Genomic DNA, 26067 nt, shown 5'->3' with positions numbered 1-26067 from the left:
TTTTACATATCGAAGACTTGAGCCCAAACTGTCTGACAGAAGACAGGGAGTGTGCTAAATGCAAAACCGGTCCCAGCTGGGAGAGGGCTATCAGTGGGGTTGTATCAATTTGCTTCAGCTGAGAATCTATATTGTGGACAATAAAGATGGTCAGCACCGCAGCTTCACAACATCAACATATCAAGCACAGGTGTGATGCCTTGGTCACAGAAGCACCCTTCTCTCCTCATGGTGTGCAAACAAAATGCACCCAGCAGGAAGGGCAAGATTGGAGCACAAGAAAAACATGCTGCTAAACATACTACCTGCCTCGATCTGCGTTAAGGGCACAGAACTCCTTGTTAGCTAAGCTGCCACAGTCACGGTCTGATCTGTGGATTACTGGGAGGAGGAAAGGGGAGAAAAACATTTGGAAACAGTGTAAATATACGGATTTTTTTCACAATATTAAACAAATAACGTGAATTTGGAGGTTTGTTATCTATAAACTTCTCAGTGGGTAAAACGTACAGTGTCATAGAAGACAAGCAGGATCACTGGCTCTCTCTGGAGCCATGCCTTCAGCTGAAAGAAGACTGGAACAAAGCAGTTAAACACTGTGCTTTGCACAGGAAAATTATATATACCAAAGCAGTCATCAGAGCTTTCCTTAAAACACAAACAAGAACAAAACCCCCTTAGCTATTAAATACCCTAACTTGCAAGTATCTGCTGGTGAAACATAGCATCCAAGTTAGACTTTCTCAGCACTCCTGCTCCTGGCATCATTTCCACAGTCTTTTCAGAGGGCTGCTTACCTGTAATGAAGCTGATGGTGGAGCTGTCACAGCAGCTCAGCTCTGGGTCCCCCCAGGTCACCATGGTGACCCGGAAATTATAATACCAAGCAGGCAACAGGTTAGCTATTCTCTGCAGAGCGAGAAAAGACAAAGAGCAGCTCAGCAGAAAATTCACCAGCACAAGACATGACTTATAAAATGAGACAATGTTTATAAACCTAGTGCCCACATATGGCACCATTTTACTAAGGAAGCACTTCTTGCTCCAGTGGTAACCACTGTACTGTGGCATTTGGATTTATTCAAAAATCTGTGCAGTGAGACCGAACATGGTTGTGATAGCACTGCTGCTTATCCACGGGCACATGGTCACAGGTCTACCCACCATGGGAACCTCCCATTGAAACATGGGTTCTTCTTTTTTGATTAAATGGACTTTCAAGGCAAACTAGAAACAATGTTTTTGACTCAGATGTCATCACTTCAAAGGACTTCTTTTTTCTTTTCAGATTTTTGAAGTGTATTTCATATTGTATTATCATTTATTATAAAAGAAATACGAAATATGACATAAATGAGACATAAATTATATATATAAATACAAATGAGATATAAATGAAGTATAAAATACAATGTATTTTATATTGCAATATCATGTGTTATTTAAGTTAAAATTCAAATACTTCCAATGCCAGCACAGAAAAAAATTATTTATATGAAAATCCTAATGATATTTTGTAATTCAAAATAAAAGCAAATAGGAAATAAGAACAAAAAAAATTCAACGACTTAGAAACTGCTTTTTTCACAAATCTCTGCTGTTTGCAGTGGTCTTTTTTTCAGATGCTACAAGGCAATCCACATACAGGGTTTGATGCTTATTCTCATTATGATTTTTAGAAACAATTATATCCAATTAACACCGAGACCTTGAAGCTGCTTGGTCTTCTTCTGACATGCTCCTGATGTAATATTGGTAATACCAACATTGTTTTGATAACATTAAAATAACCTTCAGAGTAAAAAATAAATGAAGCAACTAAATGGACTGAAAGGCCAATTCAGTTCCAACACTCCTGACCAAGTGATAACCCCTTCAGGAAATTGTTTTTTTATCTAAGCTATCAGCTTGATTTTTGATCCTCTGCCTCCTCACTGGGCTTGGCACTGTTGCTTCAGAGTCCACTATCAGAGATATCAAATGATTTACTGACCGTATGGAAAACTGTGGGACAGGTGGGATTCTCGAGCACTGCTAGTGATCCCAAGTAAAAGTTCAGCAGTACTTACTTATATGTTAAATGCCATAACACAACGGGAAGATGCTCCTTCTCTAATTCAGGGTAACTCTTTTAAAAAATTCAAAGGAGTTGAAAAGGAAGCCAACTTCCCTTAGCTTCCACGAACAGGATTTGCAATGGTAATGGGCAATATCATGTCATTTTCTAATGAACCACATTTACTCTGGAAGACGGTATTATTTTGAAGATGACTTGGATCACTCAGGTATTAATCTAATTGTGCTGCGTCATGATTACAAGATATTAATTACTCCTTTGGTAAGTTATTTTTGTTTTTAATTTCCTTGGAGATTTATGTGCTAGATTTACACTCGTACCCAATTACTGTTAAGCCGCTGTAGCCGAAATTACTACACAAATAGTATTATACAAATGAATTACGGTAAATGACTATGGCTCTTACAAGCAGCAAAAGTTATTGCTATCCTTTTTGCATACTCATAACAACTAATTTCAGCTAAAACTGCTCACTGTCTTGTGCAATGGCAAAGTCTGAATAAAACCTGTTCACCTGCTCTAGAAAAATATGGAAAGTAAGAGGAAAATTTCATGGAATTTCTGTTGAATACTCAATCTTGCAGAGATTTGTGTGCATGTTCTTCTAGAAAATGATCTGTGCCTAGGTGAAAAGCTGGTGTATGTCTTTGCATCTTCAAAAATATGAAGTCTATTTTCACAAGAGCATCTCTGCAGCTATGCGCTCCAGATAGCTCACTGCAAGTCTAGCCTGCAAGCTCCAGATCCATATTATCAATATTCATTATGCAGATAAGGCTTTGGACTACTCCCCCTGAGGAGATGCTGGAATTGGTTAAAGCCTTGACTGACAAACTGACCTACAAACTGAAGCTGCCTCTGGAATTGCTGAACGTGCCCATTTGTCAACAAAAGAGAGACTCATCTTCTACCTCCGATTCTGCTTAACTTCTAGCATCATTCAGCTGCATTCCCCTACTTTAGGAAAGTAAATACCTCTAGCATCCTGGACATTTTCTCTACTTTGCCTGGAAAAAAATGTTCCAGTTTTAAAGGCATGTATACATATTCATGGGGGAAAGGCTGCACGAGGAAAAGCCCCAATGTGCCAGCATCACATATGCATGAGAAAGCAATAGTCAGTAATGGTCACTTTACCACGGAGGCAGTTAGGGAGATGGTTGCTGCAATTTCATAGTAGGTTGTCCACTCAGAGGTCATCGTTGATGGGTTGAAGTAAAACATTTCTACAACATACTTCCTGAACACGCCAAGAAAAGGTCTGTTCCAGCTCAGAACTACAGCAGTAGGTCCCAAAGGGTAAAGTGTCAGATCCTTTATTCCAGTGGGCACTACAAACCAGAAATCGTGGTTAGTAATGTTTTTTTTGTTATTAATTACACTTAAAAAAAAAATCTTTCATTAAACAAGTTCTGTCTGTTCCTGATTTGAATTCCTAACAACTTCCTTGTTTCTTATGTCTACTTTTTCCAAAATGACAAGAGGCTTCCATTGACTTTGAAAATCAGGCTGTTTAGGAGATATTTCAGGTTGAATTCTCAAAAACAAAAGCATCAAAAGCCACAATACTTTGGAAGATAAAGGCCACAAGAAGAAAACAGTTTTTATGTCTGTCCTTCCTTCCCTGGGGAACCTAGAGGTGCTGTCATGAATTGCTATTCTTGCCTCACAGATGATGAAACTGGGAAAGAGAAGTAAAATGATTTGAAATATGTCAAATAAGGGTCAAGTTCTGCAACCCTTACTTGTCTAGAAAGCAATCGTTTTTCATGACTTCAGTGAGGCTACTTAAATAAGTACTTTGCTAGCATTTGCTGGGGTTGCAGAGCCCCAACTATTGCATGCAGGGTCAAAGTCAAGAACACCCAGATTACTTCAGCCCATGTTGGCATGTGATTGCATTTCCTTTCAAAAATCGGTTGCCATTTACTTGATCTTTTTTTTTTCCTTTCCATAAACTGTTAATACTCACAGAGTTAAAGTGAAGGTTATGATAAATACATGCAGAACTGAATACTTTTAAAGTGTATTTTACTGTATTTCCGCTTCATTCATCATTAACCATCACTGATAATTTCACAGAACAGTTTGTTTTGCATTTCTACTATTTTAATATCAAATTCAATATCCTGTAATGAAATGAAAACTCATACAACTGTTGTTTTACTTCAGAAAATATCCTCTTTATAATTAGAAACCTATGACACACTCTATTTAGAAATTGATTACCATTTCTAGTTGAATAAGAACTGTTCATGATTGTGATGAGGCAGAGAAGTGGAGAAAATGAGGAAACTTATTTATTTTGGGAATATATGGTTTCACTTTCCCAAATGAAAATAGAAATTTACAGATTTCTGAAGTAAATACAGGGAGAAATAAAATCCAAAGCTTTTCTAAAAAATGTTCAATGGTACAGTTTTTAATAATAAGGTTATATATTTACTAACTTACCTTTTTTGTTTTGTTTTGTTTACTGAACTATATCGTATTATCTTTTCAAATTTTTGTTTGAACCCAGCTTATGTAAATACTTGAGCAGATTGCCTAGAATGAAAAGGCTCTCACCATATTTACTAGTCTACATATCTACTTTTATTTACAGAATTCACCTCTTAACAGGTTAACTTTGTTTGCTTGTTTTCTCCTTTGCTTTCTTCCCCAGATCACAGAGAAGTAGAGTGACAAATACTGAAGATCTCTAATTTTCAGCCACCTGCTCTCCCACAAGGCAAACCATTTGTCAAAAGGAGAAGCTGGGAGACTAAAGGTTAAATATTTCTCTGTAAATGTAATTCTATACTCTGGGTCTTTCTCTTTGCCCTTTCTCATTACATTTTGTTAAAGTGATAACCTTAAAAAAATAAATGACACTGCAGCTAAAAGATACTAAACCCTATCCTAAGTCACTCTTTAGTTAGGAGCTTGATGGAATCTTGAATTACAGGCACGGGGAGAGAAGCTCTGCATGTAGGTCATGAAACCACATTCTTGAAAATGTCACTCTCATTCTTAGAGGGTTCTTTTTATCTTCAAATCTCCAAGCAGAGAACACTGAGATACATGGCTTAACTCAAAAAAATCAGGTTTGGTGATGGTCATAGTACTGGAGAAGATAATCCAGTTCTCTTGACTTTTAGCACCATGGCCTTCAGACTGGATCACATTACATTCTTCATAAAGTACATTTGCTACAAATGTCTTAACAGCAATCTCATACATTTCATGAGACAGTAGGAGTGATTCCCCTCTAGGAGGTGCCCACACTTCTCAACTGGTCACAGACTACCTGCAGCTTAGGCTGGCCACACCTAAGTGACGTGACTCCCACCCTAAATGACAGAGCACAAGCACTGTTAGAGATGAACATATATGTGGCCAAAAGTGAAGATAGTTCCTTACATAGGGTCCTGTGTATATGAATCCATAATTGTTGTCTAGTTAGGTTTTGTAATAATCTATTGTCTAAATATGAAATATCCATCTCTCGCCAAAGGAGCTTTTCCCCACCTTGTTAATGAGCTAGACTACACAAGAAAAACAAATACTCTCAATAAGAGTTCATTACATTTGAAATAACCAACGTGACAATTTTGTTTGTACTCCTTCATGGGCTTCACAGCTTAATAAATATACTACGTATATTAGGGAAAAGGGAAAAAAAGGGGAAAAGGTAAAAAAAGGGGAACATTTCAAACAGTAAATACAGGACTTACCAATGGAAAATGTAACAGGATCAGAAGGTGGTCCAACCAATGGTCCTTTCCGTAAGTAAACCACAACTTGGTACTGGGCACCAGGAACAAGATTCTCAATGAGGCTGCTGCTTGAATTCACCTAATAGTGTGGGAACACATCAGATGTGAAGTATTTACTTGGTCAGTTAAAAGAATATTGAGGCTGTAGTTGAACTGCTTCAGTTAACTGAAGGCATGATGTGCCAGTGGCTAAAACTCTATTCAATTAAGCCCAAAATGACAAAACTCTGACTGTGGTCAGGACTGGCTTCACAAATGATCTGGCTCAGAGAATCACACTTACATTGCTGTGTAAGGTCTGCTGTGACACCGCAGACCCACTTGAGCCACTCTCTCCTAGTGCCAAGGCTTATTGAAATATTCAGGCTATATTATCCATATACAGGTGATATTATCCAGGCTAGAGTATTTAGACAGTGTATTTTCAATAAAAGCCTGAGGTTTTTCATCAGACATCCAATTCATCTGCAGCTATGTGAACAGGCAGTGTTACGGGAAATTTGTCTTCTAAATACAAGTGTTAAATGACCGAATGCTGAAATCAGGGAGGAATTACTCTCTCTTGCCTCTTTTGCACAGCACTACAAAAACTGATGAAGAGACCTTCTGATTTTTCTTTTCTGATTGAAACACTGGCATTCAAACTGCTGCTGTGGCACCCCAGGTATTGGCCAGAGCTAGAGTAAGAGTACCTAACCAGGTGATCCCTGGTCTGGTACAGTATGAAAACTCTTCTGAAGAGACAGCTAGGAGCTTTGAGGAAGAGATGTCATGCACTCCTTCTAGAACTGCAGGCTGATATTTCCTACTAATATTTTCTCTGCAACATTTCCACAATCTATATCACAGTCACATTTGATTTACTGTGATGCACATAAATACATCAGTGTAAGCACAGGTTTAGTGAGGAATGGAATTTGTCTTTAACAGCTGCTTTCAAGAGCTAATCACTTAATTCATGCATGATTGTAGAAACGAATAGAACTCTGCACTAAATTTTGCCCTTTTCAGCTTGTCAAGGAGAATTCAAACCAACAGCCATTAATAATCTCAGGTATAATAATATGATAAAATTTGATTAGAGGCAGTATGAATATCTGTAGTGATAAAAAGAAACAAATAACTATGTAGACCTTTCACCTACTTTCAGTGAACACATTTAATTTTACAGATATCTTGTTTATTCACAGATTGGCTCTAGGTGTTTGCATTTGAGTTTGTAGATGAATCCTGTAGTATTTACTTTAATCATATATGTATATACTTGCTATCCATGGCTTATAATCATCTATTATATTGTTTTGCTTCCTGATTAGATGAATGCATTTTTAATAAATGGAAGGAATATAACTCAAGGAGATTACAAACTGGTTCTGAGAAACAATTCTCAAATTGTCTTCAAAAGACACTTCCCAATGTGCAAGTGCCTGGCTATTCTTGAAATAAAACAATATATTTTGACAAAGATCCATATAAAAATAGATTTTTAAAGGATGCAGAACTCCCTGTACTAAGTAATTTATCAGGCTAATCACAAAGTTGAAGGAGGTGGAGATTCACAGGGAGCACTGGCTCTGTTCTCCCATTCCCGTGGGTGTGCTGAGGGTGCAGTACATGGCAACACTGCAGCCATTTTCGGGCTCCTTAGTCACACATGCTTAAGGAGTTAGACAGAAGTTGTCGCGCTGCTCAGAAAAGCAACTTGTCAGCATCATGGCAAGGAAACAGATGTGGACTAAAACCTCTTTCTAATTGAAGCCATGTGGCACTGATCCATCAGAATCATAGGACCTGACCTGGGGTTGCACTCACCATAGGTTTCAGGTAATATAAAACTACCTTATTTTGGGTTTCAGGACTCCTGATCATCATAAACATGTCCCATATGGCAGCCCTAAAGAATTGCCCATCTATATCACAGGTGGTCTGGATTATTATTTACTCCCCAGTTTTTAAATCTCTTTTGTGATTGAAAAGAAAAGATGACTTCTGATGAACCCTAACTTCCAGAAAGTTTAGGCTCAGGTTCTGTATTCATATGTAGGAAATCTAAGAAACAATTTATGCAAGTCAAATGATAATCATGAACGTGATAACTTTTCTTAACAAACATGATTGTAGCATATGCCTAAGTGTTATTATGATATTGCACCATTTCTCACTGCCACAACCATGGCTCCAAGGGTATAACATAACTCAAAAGCTTGAACAAAGAATTGGACACAGCCAGTGCAGCAGAAATACAGTTTTAACACTAACATGGTTTAGTGCATGCTGTCATTCCTGTATGCTGTGCTCTGCCCTCCACTCTGTAACTCTCTTTACTCTGCAAGACAGCATCTCCCACTGTGCTCTGCAGCCCTTAGCTTGATGGGGCCCTGGGCATTGTGATAACAAACAACAGGATGATAAGCAATTTTTTCCTGTACTGGAACAGGCTCCACCCTCTGCCTCTTACCTCTGTGCAGTAATGTTTTTCAAGCCTTTGACTTTCCTTTTGCTTCTGACATGTCAGGGAGACCACAGACACAATTGTGCTGTTGCCACCACTCTCTTGTGAGGCTGTCCAGGATGTCAGGGCTGTAGTGGAGCTGAGCACTGTCACTGTCACGTGCTGGGGCTTTTCCGTGAGCTCTTCTATCCATTCACCTGTGGGGCCTGGGACATGCCAAAAAAGCATGTGTGAGCAAACCACTCTACACATTTAAGGCACTCATATTAAAACATCCTTCTTTCACAAGATTACTTACTACTAGGGATGAGGCTGGACTGATGGCTGTCCATCTCCACAAAGCAAAGATGGGAAACAGCCTGCAGTCACTGCCTTTTCACTTGCAGCAGAGCAGGAGATGACAAGAGAAACATAAGTGTTTTGAAAATTTGATTACAGTATTCTCTGTTGCTTACCAGAAGCCACCCAGCAAATCAGTTGTGCTCCAATGGAATGTTTCAAAACCAGTGATATCCAATAATGTACAGATCCATGACAAATAAAGATAAGCACACTTTTTTTTTTTTTCCCCCTTCTACACCCACTAAAATACCCAAGTGCACCATGTCCCTGAAGTGTGAAAATTGAGTTCACAGAGATTACCACAGTGAAAAACCTCATTCTACATAAGGCTATTTGAAGCACTTGTTTAAATATATATATATATATATATATAAATAAATATAATATATATATATATATATAAATAAATATAATATATATATATATAAAAAAAAATATATATATAAATATATATATAAAATAGCAATTTGGAAAATAACTTTAGCTAGACTTGGTCAAATTTCATGACAATTGTGAGCTTTTCTTTTCAGTTTTAAGTGACACTTTTGACAGCTCTCTCCTTGACATTCTTCCTTTTCTCCACACAATTCTAACAGTACTTTAAGTTTATTGAGAAAATAAAACAAATGCCGGAGCAAGAATTTTGTGTAAGATCAGCCTATAATATTTGACAATCCAAACTGATTTTTGGGTCCAACAAAAATGTTGAGTAACACGAGCCAGTAATTCAACAGGATGATTCACTGACTGAACGCTACAAGAATAAGGCTGAAGCTGTGAGCAAAATTTATTCATGAGAGCAGACTCACACCAACTCTGGCAAAAAGAGGAATTTGATCATTAGATTAGTCTCTTTGGATATATGCGTAGCTGCTTCTATTCAGAAATTGTTTCAACATTGGCAATAAGGCAACTAAGCTCTCTTATGTCAGGGCTCCATCCTCGTATCAGGGCCCAAAGATATAGTCACCATACAAGGCTAATAAAGAGGAACGGAAAAGCAATTTCACCTTAAGAGTACTTGTGCACATCTCAGATTTGACATACTGTCAGTAATCCATATAAAATCTACCTAAGATACTAAGGTTCTTGAGTTAGTCAGAATAAATAGGTCAACTATCAAGAATCTTCATGTGGGTCTAAAAACCCACAAACCTAACAGACATATTTCATCAAAATAAATAAATAAATAATGTGAAAAATGAACATCCTCATGTATTACATGTAACACAAAAATAGTCATTACATTCCTGTTAACAACTTAATGCTTTATAACCAATGAAATTCAATTTCATCCTTAATCTAGCAATTCATATAGCTATACTTTTCGATTAACTTTTTCTCATTTTCCATGAGGTTGCTGTTCCTAGTTGATAAACTTCATGGAGGACACATTGTATGTTGCTTAATAGAAATGAATCACACTTTTTAAGATGGAATAATATTTGGTATTAATAGAAATGCTGCATTATTAATGTATACTTGGATTTATTTGTATACTTTTATATACTTCAATGTTTTCATATAATGAAGATGCCTACTAACTACTCCTAAAGAAAATCAGAATACAGAGAAATTACAGCACCAGAGACCCTTTCTCTCATGAGCTGCTTACTTTCTTTGTCTTCCAAGCACAGTTTCTTTCAACTGTAAAGCTGTTAAAAATATAGGAGCAATAGAGGAATTCAGTTACACGCAGTTAACCATTATGATGAATTTAAGCTTAAATAGTATTTGTAAATGTTATGAGCTACTTAACACATCTTTTATTAGTACTTAAGTATTTAAGTATATTTCCTTTTGATATGAGTATTTCTGCGAGCCTCAGCTACCATGTCCTGCTGCAGCATTCATGATGTGGGGGAGACACTACCCTCTTGCATGCAAAACTGTGTAGTGCTGCAAGCTGTTTTCACTTTATGGGCACTCTGTAGGCTATACTTACCCCCCCTTGTACTACAAGACACTGTATGTGTGTGTTGACTGATATACTTATTCAGGCTTCTCATTCCCTTGTTTCTTCAAAGATGACCACAGCCTTCAGAAGGACAATAGTCTGAATTCACCTACACCTGTCTCACGTGTTGATCTAATCGTCAATATTGATCTTAGTTTACTAAGTACTGTATTATGACTGTGTCTTTTACTAAATCTTCAGTTGGGAAACCCTGGAATCCTATAGGGAAATAATAAATTACTACTTCTCCTCTGAATTTAGCAGGCTGAACTATTTCATCTACCTTAATTTGCCCTGTGTGCTCTCAGAGACCATTTAATTTCAGAGTTCAGTGTTTAATTGTGCAATTCCCACACTCTCAACCTGAGAAGCCCTTCGCCCGTAACACAGTACACACAGCCTCCATGAGTATGGTAGTTAACTATTTTCAAGAATCTCTACAACCACTGATTTAATTCTGTGAAATAAATACTCTCTTTAGAAGATGCAAAAAGGAGACTGTTTTGGAAGAGACTGGACTTTTCTGATACTGCAGCAGATGCCACAGCTGCTACAGTGTGCTAGTGGTCAAACTCCCTGTGCATTAATATCATGTTGGTCTGGGAGATACTTACTGATGTAAAAGCTGAGTGTTTTTGCTGATTGACTTCCCCGAACTTCACAAGAGCCAGAGGAGCTAAATGTTGTTACAGACAATTTATATTTTCCAGGTTCTTCCAGTTCAGCAACAAATTTGTGAGTGTCCTCACTTACTGTCAGAAATTCCGTGGAGTTCTCTAAATCAAGGGGGAAAAATAGCATGGATTAATTGAAATTTGAGAGGTTCCAGCTACTGAGAAAATGATTTATATCAGAAACGCTAATACAGTTTCTGCTGTGGGATCAAAAGGTATCCAAAAGGACTGGATTTATGTGGGTATTTTTATTTCTTGCCATCAGCACAATAGTAATTAATGACCAAGACTGCAGTATAAGTGTACAGGAACGATAAGCCCAGACCAAAATCTCATTCAATAGTAGGGATGATAAAATAGGGTTGCCGTGGCTGTGCAAGTGAAAAGGAGCTTCCAATTTTCTGTCTATTGCCTTCTTATTCTGCCAAAACAATGTATTAGCCCTAAGTGTGGGAAATCTTAAGAAAACTGCTTGTCAGGAAATAAAATTCATTTGGAGAAAAAAGATTCTAAAACAGCAAATCTTTAAGTTATACAGCTATTCTATTGTAGCTCCACCACTTGAAAAGTCCCTCCATTCTCCACCACAGCTTCTTTGTGGTCTAAGGAATACGTTCAGTTGCTGTCCTCTGAGACAACTGTTAATCTGACTGTAGAACGACTTTTCTGTTCTCCTCCATTCAAGATCCCCCTGAGAACCTTTCTCAGCGGCTGATGAAGATACATGATATAATGTACCTTCTTCATCTCAAATTTCTATCAGCTTGTTTCTCTTTTCTCTGATACCAGAATGGATTTACGATAACTGCAGTGTAAACAGTGCAACAACATGCACACCAGTACAAATCTTGTTTCACAAAAGAGAATTGCAAACCATGATTTACCCCTCCTCCCTTACTTTTTGAAACCCAGTCAGAAATACACACTATTCAATGCAAGAAACTTCTTGAGAAACACAAGAGATCTAATAAAGTTCTCTAAGACACAGTACTAGGTAATTAATAATTTGTAGAAGAGACAAACCCTCCAGTGGAATTATAGAAATGGGTTATGAGAAGGGTATAAGGCTCTGATTTACCTTCCCTTTCAATATTGATATGGAAACCATCAAAGGCAGTTGGCGGCTTTGGTGGTAACCAAGTCAGCACCATTTGTACAGGAAGGAAAGGGGCAGGCTCTGGTGTGAGTTCTCCAGATGTGTTGACTTCATTGGCCTCGTAATCACTGGGAACTGCATTGACAAACTCCTCTTCACCCTCTGACGATTCAGCTTCGTTAGGCCACCAACGTGGCTGTGACGTGGCTTCATACTCAGTGCTGTTAGAGCGGTAATCTGGCCAGGCTGCAGATGTGTTCACTGCTGGAGTTACAGGTGGCTCACCAGAAAAACGGCTAAGCTTTTCTTTGCCTATGATTTTTTGTGGTCCCATGAATGGTTCTTCAGGAAAATTCCCACTGTGCTCTTCCCAGTTGTTTCTGTTGATTGGCACAATCTGAACAGAAATGTTTCGAGGTGGGTAAGGAACTAAAAGAGAAGCAAGGGTTAATCTTTTAATAGGTATGTTCTGTGTATCTTTATGATATGTTAATTCCCTAGGGAAATATTGTTTGCAGAAAACCATTGTACCTAGGGATATTTTGAAATGACCTATTCTTATTAAGACTCTTCCTTCTCTTACAAAAATTTATACCAGAAAAGACTCTGGTGGAATCATGCTTAGTGTAAATTCATAGAAAAAGTCAGTACTTTTTATAACAGGATGTAGAATACACATGAAGTCACAGTAAATCAGACTTCAGTGCTACTATGGCAGCAATACTACTTAAGTGTGAATTTGAAAGTGTGGATTTTCATGTATTATGTCTCCTGCAATCTTATGATCATGGGAAAATACCTCTGCAGAAATGAACTGAAAAGCACCTGCACAACTAGCATATGGCATAGCTCATATTTCAAAAGTATGACCTTCACGTTGCCATAGGGCTTTTCATATGCTTTTAGCAGCCACCTTTTCACAAGTATTAAAGATCAGTTTAAATTTCAATATTTGTGAAAGCTTGATCTCAAATTTTGGTTTCCAGAAGACAAGGTTCTAGCTTGCAAAGTTATTTCTACTTATGCCAGAAGGCATTGTAGAAATTATCACACAGAGCACTGTGTCTGACTCACTGTAATTGCTTGCCCATATGCCCTTAACTTGTGATAAACGTGAGTAGCCTATGCAAAGATTTTGTATGATACATTTTAAGCTGGCACCTTAAAACATACCAATTTGTTCATCTCCTCCTGTCCCAGCCACAGCCACTGATGCAAAAACTGACACAACAATCTGATTGCATTTCATGTGCAGAATGAGGGATAGGAAGGCAGCAGGAAAGAAGAAAATATAATCCTGTTGGTTGCATTCTTAAGGTTCAGTATCTCAAAAACTACCTTTAGGATCCTCGAGACATAACTCAGCTGGCATCAGTTGGCTTTGCTCTGTACATAGCTATGGACCAACATCAGTGTATTCATCTGAAGATTTGGCCTTTTAATTTTACCACTGGTTCATTTCACTTTGGACCCTGGAAAATGTCTATGCTCCAACAGATTAGCTGGAAAGTCTGGGACAAGGTCCCAGGACCAAATTAAACTAGTTCTGGATACTGAACAAATGCAATTTTCAGCTTTTGCGACATTGTCGTCTTGGAAATTGAAAGTTCATGCTTCAGGGCATAAACTGGCTGCCAAGTTGGGTGACTGTGACATTCTTCTCCATGACAGAAGACTGCACAATGAGGAAGCCATTCTCCAGCAGTACTGCTATGATTCACTGCAAGAGGAGACAGACCGAAATAGCTAGATCAATAGTATGCTTGGTGTGGCCTTCTTGTGGTTTAAAAATTAATTCTGAACATAAGGCTGAGGTTGTCTCATGTAGAGCAGAATTTATGCCCTAAGAAACCATCTTTATAGTAGAAACATTCATACAAATTTCCCTTTGTACTGTATTGCACACAAAACCCTGCCTCCCCAATACCAGCCACAGCTTCCATGCTCCTGGCCAGGAGTAGATCCCATGATTGATTGCAGTGAGGGGGGTCTGGGTGGGAACAATCTCCTCCCATGGCAGAAAGAAAAGCAGACACACAGACTTGGAGCAAATGGTACACAACCATTTTCTTCACCTGTTCTGTGCTGCTTGGGCTCATGCCTGACTCCACTGTATTCCACTAGCGTGCTTTTGTTGAAGGTCGCTTCGGATACCAACTGAAATGTGATGTTACTGTAGCATATTCCTGGCAGCCAGTGATTGAAAACTGTTTTACCTTTAAAGAAATCTGCAGAAGGTTTAAAAATAAAAGTTAAAAAAAATGAAAAAAGAGAAAAACGCATCAAATGTTCACTTTCTGATAATGCAGCTACACATGCTGAACTGTCAGTGTTTCAGATGTTTAAATGCTGCTCAGCCTGGTCTAAGACATGAAATTCTAATAATTCAGTTTGCCAATATTTTCTTTGGCTGTCAAAGCCACTTTGCTACAAAAAAAAAGCCCAGCAAGAGAAACATGAACTACATTTCACAGGAAAGCGAACAGAATCTGGCAACCTGCTCCATGTGACACTGAACATCCCAAAGAGCATCTGATGGTTTCCACAGACCTTTAACTGTTGCACGCAAAAACCTCTTTGGTCTTTTGCTGACTGAGTTACAATGTTCAGGGCTGATGCTCAAAGGGCAGCCCACAATGCAGCTGGGCACAAGCCTCAGTCCTGAGTGCTGAGCTCATGTCCAACATCAGCACATGTGAGCTGAAGAGAAGTTGCTTATGGCTATTTAGCAAGGCGAAGGAGTATGCTAGTTGATTAGCAAATCTCTTAACTCAGGTTGACTTTTTTAATCTCTCAGCAGCTGCAGCAGTGGCATTACAGCCCCATAAACTGTGTACTAGCTGGAAAAGACAAAACTTACTGCTAGTATCACCTTCGTTCTCTGGAAGAAGGTCACCTGTATTTAGTGCTATGATCCACCTGTATTTAGTGCTATGATCCAGAATCACCATTCTCAACTCCTGGCATTTCAGAGTCATGCGAATGTGATTCTAGTCCCCCACCTCTGTACTGTAGTAAAGAGATACCAAAGTTTTCCAGCTTCCTTCTCGAGGTATCTCTCTCTGCTGACTCCACATAGGGCTTACAGAGACCAGGCTTCTACAACAGGATTCTTACACACCTAAAGTTCAATTCAGCACCTACTAGGTTGCTCAAAGAAATTTTACTGCCACCATGCAATACTTAACCAGGTGGGTTTTAGGTCCTGCAAGATATATGATGCCTTTCTCACCTCTTAGGATACTTTCCATAGGACAGTCCCATTTACATCTTTCAGATAAATGCTATACTTTAGCTATACTGAAGGACAAAAGGGAGTTCAGATTTAAAAAAATAAAAAAAGAAAGCAGAATTTGCCATTGTTAGACTGTTTAGATGGTTGGTTTGATTGTTAAATCGTTTAGATTGACTGTCTAGATTGTTAGATTGGCTGCCCTAGGGTTAGACTGTTTTAAGAAGGATGAAATTGATAAAATGCAGCAGGGGTTTATTAGCTCAGGGACAACACAAAACAATACGGTACTATACAGTAATATACAGCATAGTGCTACTAGCACTGCGTGACTTTACAGTGATAGAGAGGTACCAGGTTCAAACCCTTTGCCAGGAATCAAACATACTGAATGGCTTTCCCAGGTCTGGTGCATCCCTGAGCACTGTCAGCTATTCACCAAAGAGAAATCTTGGCCGGAAGGAAGAAAATGGGAATTTTATTGATGCTTTCAACTGAGACAGAATGTAATCCAGGGATTTCAACGACTACATCTAGGAAGCCAAAGCATATCTCTGCCCTTCCTATTGAGTTTTTTGCCCCCCCCCCCCCCCCCCCCCCCCGCCTTTTATTTTTTTGAGGGGGGCACTATGCAGCAGCAGCAAACAAATAAAAAAAAAAAAGTGGAAAGTTTTAGTGTGTGCTTATTAAAAAAAAAAAAAAAAAAAAGAAGAAGAAGAAAAATGACCCAATCTTCATCCTCCTTGAAAATCCAAAAGAAAGGAAGCATCACTAAGACGGGAAAGAGGTTTAAATCCAAACTGATCCACCAACTCCATTTGAATACTGTTTCCTTAATTCATGATATAAAAGTTATTATATACAGCTTACCAGAAATATAAATCATTATAACCAGTACATGCCAAAACCACTGCTTCAACGTTTCCAGTAGAGTTAACATTAAGTTTTAGTGGCATAGTTTCTTCCTACCTTTGTACAGCATTGTTCGGTAGTCTTTTCCTTCCCAATAGCTTATATTTACTCTGGTAAAAACATTGTACTTCTCTGGGTACTGAATTTCAAACAACACTCCTGTTTCTGGAGATGGTTTGTAATCGTAGATAGAAACACTGCTCACAGGAAGGGGTTCTAAAGGATATACAAATAAAAGGAAAAAAAAAAAAAAAAGAAGAAGAAAGAAGCAGATTAATAGGCAAATATGAGTTCTTCACACATATACGCCCAAGAAAGAAATGGTTTTGCTAGGTATGGCACAGGGGCTCTTAAATCTCCCAGATGATATCTGGGGCTTCAGAGAGGTCTGGGGCAAAGCCACTTGAGACACTGTCAAAGTCTAGGTTTGTATGTTCTCCCACAGAACATGTTCACTTGATGTTTATACTTTACCTGAAAAATGTCCCTATTTGCAGAGGAGTAGGCACAAAAACCAAGGTTGAAATCACAGTTATTACTTAAGCACTCACAGTCAAGTCACCCCAGCAAGACTTTCATCTTTAATTCTTGCCAATCAAGTAAAAGTGCCCTGACAAAAACAACAGAACACTTGAAATTGCTCGTAATGTTGGCATAAATCTGAACTTTTAAAATTAACTGAGAAGTTTATCAGTACAATGACCAGAGGAAAACATCTGAATGAAGATTTTCTATTTTTATACATATTAATTTATTTATTTCATGGGTAATTATGCATTTCTACCATATCTGAGAGGCCCACTATCTCCAAAGTACTTATCCACACCAAACTTCTACAAAAATATAGTGGTGCCATTACTGTTCTTTTCAGATGAAAAGCTGAGGTACAGAGGATTAAAGTGGTTTACTCACAGGTATGGGGAAAGCCTGCACACAGAAGGGAGATAAGTACAGAACTGCCAATCTAGTGCTTTAAAATCTGACCTATGTGGGCTATGGAAAGTAGCCTGTGTCCTTTGATGTGGCATATAGATCAGTGTAGCTTCATCAGCTAAAGAAGGCTGTGTCAATTTACTGCAGCTGAGAGTCACTAAAAATATTTATTGTTACCAACAATAATAGAGTCACAGTTTTATTCAGCCTCCTTTATCCACAATAAATTAATGAATAACTAGCCTTCTGCTTGACGCTCTCATCAGCAAGGAAGAAATGATAGCAACTATATATTGGTTAAGAGGGCCAAGCAGATATTCAAAACAGGGTTATAGTTTTAGACAGAATTTGTCATATTAACTTATTTTAATAGAGGTAAGTTATGCACAACTGTCAGTAATTATGCCCAGATCTTTTTCAGTATTATCATGTTGATTTAGTTCTTGCACACTGTAGAGAACAGATTGAAAAAATTCAAAGTGTTCATTAGCATGGTCTTACTACACACTTTTGGGACACATTTGAGTACAAAGTTCTGTTGCAGTAGACCCTGGAGAAAAACTAATAAAACAAATTTCCCCAAAGAGCACACAGTCATGACAGACAAGAGAAAAGGTAGATGAAAAGGACAGCGGTATCAGCTTCAAAAGTGGAATTATCCCACAGAAGGTTGAATAGGTTAATCATAGGTGGAAAAGCAAGCCTGTAGTGCAAGCAAAAATTAAATTTCATTTACTAGCACAGTATTTTTACCAAGCCACTAAATTTCCATTTGTAATGAGAAGTGAAGAAAAAACAATTAAAAACAAGAGCAATAGATACAAAAAAAAATCTCTCCCCAGGTCTTAACAAGAAGTTGTGTTGTCATTTTCAACTTTGTCGGAGCGGGGGAATATGACGTTGTGTAGCTTTTAATTTATTTCTCATGGCAAAGATTTTTTTGTTAGTTTCAGATAAATATCAGCATATTTGTATGTTAACCACTGACAAATAGAAACTCCAGAGCTCATGGATACCAACAGGCACTGCAATGACAGAATCTGTGAAAATTTTGCTGACAATTTGTGATATCCTAGAAATAAATGGGAGTAAAGCAGATCACAGGAAACAAAACATACCCTTTTCTTTCTGCTGAGTCTTTTCCCATTACTTATTCTGGAATAAACAGTTGATCTGAAAATCCACATGATCAGACGCTTCATATCACAGCTCACACAGCACATGATAGTAGTTAAAATGTCAATAACAATCTCTAAATAGCACAACTCTTACATAGTCATCTTTCATGTTAGCGGGTGTGCCCTGGGCTTGCTTCTGCTATCTCATTTAGATCTGGGTCTCCTTATTTCTGAAGGAATGATTGAAACTTTCATATGTCAGTGATCAAATTAGCCCATTTATTCCTTCCTACAACAAATCAAATAAAGGATGGAAGCTATATTCATTTTTAATCCAAATGATTTTTCCTCCTGATGTTTTGATTTAATTAACCAATAATTGAATTAAGTGGTAATCACCACAGAGTCTCTTTCTTGCTGTTGTCTTCCGCTTACTAGACTCTCCTTGCTCATGGCTGATGTTAGCAGAGTAGTTTGAGTGATATAATGCAATTTAAAGGTTCTTCCATTATCTTACTTCCTTCAGCACCAAATATTCACATCAAAAGCTATTTGCACCCTGTGAAATTAAAAGGACACTCAGCAGATAAAAATCATACTCTGTTTTTCACTTACCGACTGCTCCTAGGGTTATAAAAGCTTAAAGAATATGCAAAATGTCACTCTTCACCATTTATATTTATAATTCAGAGCATAAACAGTTTGGTCTTTTTCATTATTCAATTTGTAGCATTTAGGATCCAGCTTTTCACAGATTTCAATGATTCTTAAGAAATAGCCTAAATAAGGTGTAATGTAATACATAAGAAAACTTAGAGCCTTCTAAACATGTGGCATAATATTGATGTTTGAAGACATACTGCAGAAGGGAATTAGAGGACTTCAGTATTCCTCCACTAGCATGTTTAAGGCACTTTTTATGTACAATGCCTTTATTTTCAGACTTCTGGGTTATATTAAAGTCACATAGACAAGCTTGCAGGATCAAGACCAAAATTTCACTTTTTTTTTTTTCCTTAGTGTCTCAGATTCTGCTGCTCCTGTAGCAACTGCTTTCCAATTATATTGTGGAAAATTTAACTTCTGCATTTCCACTGGACTCTACTGCATTTTGCATTTAGCACATACCTTGCATTATGCAAACATCAAGATAGCATAATAAATGCTGCTAACCTCTTCCTCAAATGCCCTGAAAATTCTGGAGGCTAAATCCTCCATTAACACATTAAATCTGTGCCAGACACATCAATGTTTTAGGTGGCTTTTGCAATTCATGGGGAAAAAAAAGAACATTGAAAATAAGTGCCATATTCCAGTCCAAATCAATTTATTTTTAACATTCATAGACCTGGCCACTCCACAGACTGAATTAATGATTGATTACCTTGGTAGGTTAGATGTAGTATTACACATGGATGGTTGAAATGGGACTCAGATCAACTCTTTTGCTTCTCACACTCAGAAACAGATTAATCATGATTTACCTTCATATCACAACTTACCTAAATAAGAAGCCCCATTAAAGGAGTGATGTAACTCCTATGGCTAATCCCCTTTATATTCACATGAAGAAGTTGTGAACTATGTAACTTCCTGCCCAGTATGACACTATTTTCTTATCTGTATTGCTACTGGGAATAAGTCATAGCCAGGTTAATGTTTTCATTATGCTATAAACCTTAGGGATCATTTTATCTCTTGCTGAAAAGCAACTATTTTTGAGATTTAATAGCTTCTGTTTAATACCTTAGGAACATAATGTTCAAGTTTATGATACGTAATAGAGGATACTGTGTGCAACTGCTTATGAAAGGGGAATGTAAGCGCAGGCAGTATCTGAGCAATGCTGATGTATACTGCAGTTTCTAGATGCCCACATAAATTGACAAATATAAAGACTGCACAAACAAACAAAAATGTTGGCATAAGAACAAAGGTATATCAGTTAATCTTGAACAGATTTAGGACAATACTTTAAATCAGCCTTCCAAAAGAAATTATTGCAGGAAAAAATATTCATCTGGTTGCAGTTTGTTTTTTTTCTTTGATTCTGATTTGGCCTTAAAAAGGGGATAGCATGATTTGTTTGCTGGCGAGACCAGAGCACTAAGGGATATAGATATTCTTTGAAGTTATATTTCAAAATTAAGGCTCCCATGAAAAAACAGCCTTTTTAAAGAAGTTCCACATCATCCTTTAAGAAAGATAAACATGAAGGGCTTCAGTTCTAAATTTTATCAGGAAAAAAAAAAAAAAAACACTCTGAAGCTTTTACTTCAGCAGCCCTGATCCATTAATGAGCTGAAGGCATGGATTTGACCTGCTGAATCACTTCCTGCAGCATCTGGCACAATGACAGCTGAACATTAACTAGGTCTAATACCAATTACTTTCTAAGAGCAGAAGAGATCATAGTCTCCAGCAGCAGGCCTTGTTGGTCTCTTGAGAAGAATATTTTTTGGTAGAAGAGTGAGGCAGAATTCTCCCTAAAGGGAATATATTTTACAGTGATATATGTAAGGAATCATAGGCTTTTTAGACAATGAGATATTTACCACTGAAAACTCCTAATCACAAGCTAAAATAAAAGTCAGCCAGAACTCTTACTTACCCTCCCAGATCCCAATTTTTCCAATTCCCAGCAGAGATATTTTTTTCTACAGCACACAATAGCTTTACAATGTACCGCATTCTCCATTCCTTTAAATGTAAAAAGATTTTTCCCCAACAAAAAGAAAAATTTACAGTGAACTTTTTTTTTTTCTAAAACGAACATACATATTGGCGTGAGTCACCCTGGAAAGAATAAAACCAGACTTCAAGCTGGGAAAATGTAGGATGACTGAAAATTTTAAGCACTGATTTTGGATCCATACTCCTTATTTTTCTCATAAACTACTTTAAAGCATATTAGGAATAACCTTTATGGCTTTTAACTTTCTTTCAAGTGTTTCAAAACACTAAATTAATGATATAAATTCTGGAGTTACTTCAATCCTGTTGACAACCCCAAACTCTAAGAGCATAAGAAGGCAGACTGAAAATAACTCTGTTTGATACCAGAGCTACTTCTAACCTTGTCTAGATTGAAAATTGGAAGGAAGGTCATATAGATATGCACAACACAATTGCACACACAGAAATCTGGCCTAGATGGCAAGATTAATACACCTATTCTTTTGAAATCCATCAGAGGGATCTTTAACAGGAAGTGGTCAAGGTGTCAGTTTAATGTTTTCTCCTTCAAGTGAGGTACCAGCCCAATTCTCTGAACACCACTTTGTTACAGAATCAGAAGAAAAAGTGCTGTTTTGTACTCAAACTTTATTTTACATGTTTCCTGCCTAGGACTTGAACGTGCCCTGATCATCTCATGCTTCTAGAAGTTCCAGCTCAGGAAACAATATGAGGATGTGGGCTGTGCTCAAGCTGACAACACCCTTAGGCTCTGAGAAAAAATATTGCAACAAGTAGGTCACACTCAGTGTTACAACAATCCAGAATACAGAAAACTCTACAGTTTGTGTGGTTTTGATTAACCTGAGAAAACCCTGAAATTATTGCAGTCAGAGACGAGCAGAAAATAAATTCTTCAGTCTTGTATAGAAGGCCCAAGTTAACAACAGATACCTCAAATGATAGCATACATACATGCATATATATATTTATATAATTTGTAGATATTTTTATTTTGTACATAATTATAAGTACATGTGTATATAATATTTACAAATTCACATATATAATTACATGTACACCCATACGTAAAATATATATTTTGTTAGCTTTGACATCATCTTTCTCTTGAGGAATAACTTTTTAAAACAAAAGTTGCAAAGAGACATACCTTTTTCTTGCCAACATGCTGAGAAGCAGCACATCACTGAAGTATGTGAATAGGAAAAAGGAAAGGTCATCACAATATACTATTAGTAAGCAGAGTTCTTTCATGACTCTTACTGAATTTATAGATAAGCAATCTGCTTGAAGGACCTTACTGTCAGTTTGACATGCACAATTTGGTTATACACCGCTGTGTGTGATGCTCAGGATTCCAGCATATGGCTGAGCTGAAAGACTCCATCTCCCTGCACTGAATCCTTTGCAGATGTCTGGAGATCCCAGAAAACTATTGTGAAATATTTAAGTATTGGTTTAGGAATTACCACATTGGCATCATGGCTATCCTATTTGATTTAACTTCTGACAGGCTAATGAATGGGGCCAACCTACAACTAGAAAAGCTCTCCTGATACCAATGAAATTAGAACAGAAATTAATTTTGTCCTGGATGCTAGTCACAATGTGACTTTTTTTTGTGTGTAAGATATAGATAAATTGGATAGTTGTGTGTCTTTACACCTTTAAAATAAACTAAGGATGTTAAACAGGCAGAAATAGTACATAGCATGAAGAAAAACATAAATCTATTATCCCTATTATCTGCCAAAATTTCAAGTTAATTAACAGTCAGAAAAAAAAAAAAAAGAAAAAAGGAAAAAAGATGTAAAACAGTCAGTGTACAATAAAAATAAAAAGAAAAAAAAAAGGTGTGTGTGGGGGGGAACAACTATTGTCTAATGAAGTTTTGTAGAGAAGCCAGTGCTCATGAAAAGAGTTTAAAGATGTTTTCTTAAACACACCGTATTGAAATACCATGAACTTCTAATTCCAAATTTATTTTCATTCCTTTACCCTTATACCTGAAAAAATAAGCTACATTAGTAGCCAAAGATGCAACAGGAGAGCTAGCACTCATTAGTCAGCCTAACAGAAAATATTAGGAAGGATATTGGGTCCTTTACGCTGGGAAGCTCACAAATTACATTGTACCTATAATGCTTAGTACAGCATCCTTCAATGCTGCATATACAGAAATGCCTTCCCCCCCCGCCTCCCCACCCTATGAACCTGATTATCTTTCTGCTGAGACAAACTGTTCCCTTTTCGTCACATCAGTTCCCCAAGCAACACTGGCCAACTGCCAAAGTCACTGGTCTTTCCAAGGTCTGGGTGAGCAGCAGAGGCCACAGCAGGAAACTCTGGGAAGCTGCCAGAGCATCCCTTAAGACAGCTGGTGAAAAGGGGTGGGCTCCTTTCCATCAGAAAGGACACTGTTGAGCCATGGAGAAGTGAAAGTGACTTGGGCTAGGCTCCTTGGAGCCTGCAGCCTCACACTTGTTTGGGAACACCTCATGGAAACCCCCTGAGCCAGAAATGGCAGTCGGGGGCTGGCTTTGATAGGCTGGGTGCCACTGAATCCCTTCTTTCTTCAGAGATTCCCTGCATAGGAGTGCATGCTCCATCTGCCATCCTGGATCACACCTTTCCCTGCTAACAGTGACCTCATGGGCTCTGGAAATCATGCAGCAATTAGTCCTACTGCATTACTGCAAGCACAGCACTCAAAACGTACTGAAAATACTTGGTGAGGCATTTGTTCAGTTGTATATGATTCCTCTTCTTTTTTTTTTTTAAGAAATAAATGTACAGAAACATTTAAATAGGAAATTGGATTAGAATTATTACTTTGGCTGCAAAGTTAAAACAGTCCAAAAAAAAAAAAAAAAAAAAAGAAAAGAAATCCAATCTACCTACAAAGCCTCATGTTGTTCACTACACATACGTGTGCCTTATGAAAAAACTGCATTACTCCACCACATGATATTTTTCCTATGGGACTCTTCATGGTTGTCCTCATTAGTGCACAACTTGAGCACACATGGGGAGGATGAAGACCATATGGATGGTATAAAATCTGGTAACTCCTAAGTTTCAAGCACCTCACTCTGCAACACAAAAGGCTATGATGATATTCTTTGGGAATGTTATTACAGTGGAAGGCATTTCCTCACTGACAAAATAATATAAGTATGCAAAATCCTCATCTACACATCTCATACCTCATCTACAAACCAAATAAATTTACCTATAGATTCCAAGGTGCCATTTAAGCAAAAAATTCACTCACTATCAAGAAGTTCCCCTCAGGGCCTCCACACCTGGTTAGAGTAGACATTAACTAACCTCCCATCGAACAATGGAAAAGGATATGCATGTCTGTATTGGTGTGCATATGACAATAATTCACCACGGAAATCTGATTGTGAATAAGGTTAATCCTCAGTGTATAACAGAACAAGAACTAGAAACTGGGTTTGTCTCATCCAAGTAATTTTGTGTTTGTCATTCATTGAATCACTTTTGCAGATGAAGAACTCATTTTATATTCTATACATTTATTTCTGGTGGCCATGGGGAAGCAGCATTGGAATGACAGCAGAGAGCAAGAAACGTGGCAGAAATTACACAGGAACCTGCTGCACTTCGCATCACAATACAACAGACCAAACCACATCTTTCCCCCAAGATCAATGCATATGGAGGTAGTAAGAGACAGAGTACAAGAGGTATGGTCTCCACCATAGAAATCTTCAGCTCTACTGGCAGAAACACATTGTCTTGGTGACTAATGTCTGCTTTCCAGGTTTAGTACTGCTTCAATGTATTAGCAACCAAAGAACGTTGTCATGGCATCTAAAACAGAATATACCTCACCATGAAACAGGAGCGTTTACACTGAAATGTCAGTCAACACATTTTGTGCCTTCCACTAGAATTTCAGAACTCCTGGCTCACAGTGTTTAGGATGAACACCTAGGGAGGAGGTTCATGCACCCCACTTATGTGGGGCCCAGTATATCAAACCTCTCCAGGCATTGATTAGGAAGGATCACCCGGGGGAAACCCACAGCTGTTCCCTTCTTCCTGCCCAGACCTTGTGAATTTTCTCTCACAAGCCTTCTCAACACATTTGCTTTACTGTTCTCACACAAGGGTTCATCCTACACACAAGGAAAACTATTAAAAAAGAATGAAAAAAAACTTTCTCCACAAGAAAAACTTCTGAAAACAAACAAACAAAAACAATACCACCAACAGAAAACACACAAAGAGAAGAAACAAGAAAAAAGAAGAAGAAGGTGTTACTTACTGGTTAACACAGTGATTGATCTTGCTGACTTGGAAACCATGTTTGAGTTCACTACTAACAGAGTTACTATGTAATATAGGCCATGGTATTTGGCATTAAAAATCACAGGGGCAGGTAAAGTGCTATTGAATTCTTCGAACTGGAAAAAGTAGTTCTTGGATTCTCCAGCTATCTTCACAACATATACAGAGGATGAGCTCACCACATCAGAGGATTCTAGGGAGACAATGATACAATTGTCTTCTTGGACAGTAACTTGGAATGGTTCTGCATTCTGCAAGACAAGAATAAAAAGATTTAATTGAAGTAAACATTATTTCACTTGTATCCATTTCCTTTGGTACTTATAGGATGGTCATGTTATCTTTGTAATAAGGTAACATTTCATACTCTGCAAGATCATTAACATTAAATTCTAGAATGTTTTTCATAATGCAATTAATAGATGAAGTCCACAGGCATCTGATTATCAGGCCATTCCCTCTAAGGCAGAGGCTGGTTCCTGCCACATGCTTTTATATT

At 37.8% G+C, this 26067-nt stretch overlaps 1 protein-coding gene across 4 annotated transcripts in view; it reads right to left on the bottom strand.

Annotated features, from left to right (window-relative positions):
- The window catches only part of PTPRO (protein tyrosine phosphatase receptor type O), a 131271-nt gene that overhangs the window by 41248 nt on the left and 63956 nt on the right, over nucleotides 1–26067 (bottom strand). For 3 of the 4 annotated variants that reach the window (XM_040563116.1, XM_040563095.1, XM_040563106.1), the window contains 9 exons: nucleotides 25546–25819; nucleotides 16558–16716; nucleotides 14432–14584; nucleotides 12339–12785; nucleotides 11201–11362; nucleotides 8294–8493; nucleotides 5794–5914; nucleotides 3215–3408; nucleotides 798–909 (listed from right to left, as the gene is read on the bottom strand). In XM_040563116.1, the coding sequence (XP_040419050.1) occupies nucleotides 798–909; nucleotides 3215–3408; nucleotides 5794–5914; nucleotides 8294–8493; nucleotides 11201–11362; nucleotides 12339–12785; nucleotides 14432–14584; nucleotides 16558–16716; nucleotides 25546–25585 (1588 nt within the window). In that variant the 5' untranslated portion in view covers nucleotides 25586–25819. The remainder of the gene's footprint in view (nucleotides 1–797; nucleotides 910–3214; nucleotides 3409–5793; nucleotides 5915–8293; nucleotides 8494–11200; nucleotides 11363–12338; nucleotides 12786–14431; nucleotides 14585–16557; nucleotides 16717–25545; nucleotides 25820–26067) is intronic. The other variant, XM_040563128.1, reaches the window with a different exon arrangement.

This window comes from Cygnus olor, chromosome 1, assembly GCF_009769625.2.
Source record: "Cygnus olor isolate bCygOlo1 chromosome 1, bCygOlo1.pri.v2, whole genome shotgun sequence".
Taxonomy (NCBI): domain Eukaryota; kingdom Metazoa; phylum Chordata; class Aves; order Anseriformes; family Anatidae; genus Cygnus; species Cygnus olor.
Note: the sequence above shows the minus strand (reverse complement) of the source record. Positions and strands in the feature narration are given on the sequence as shown.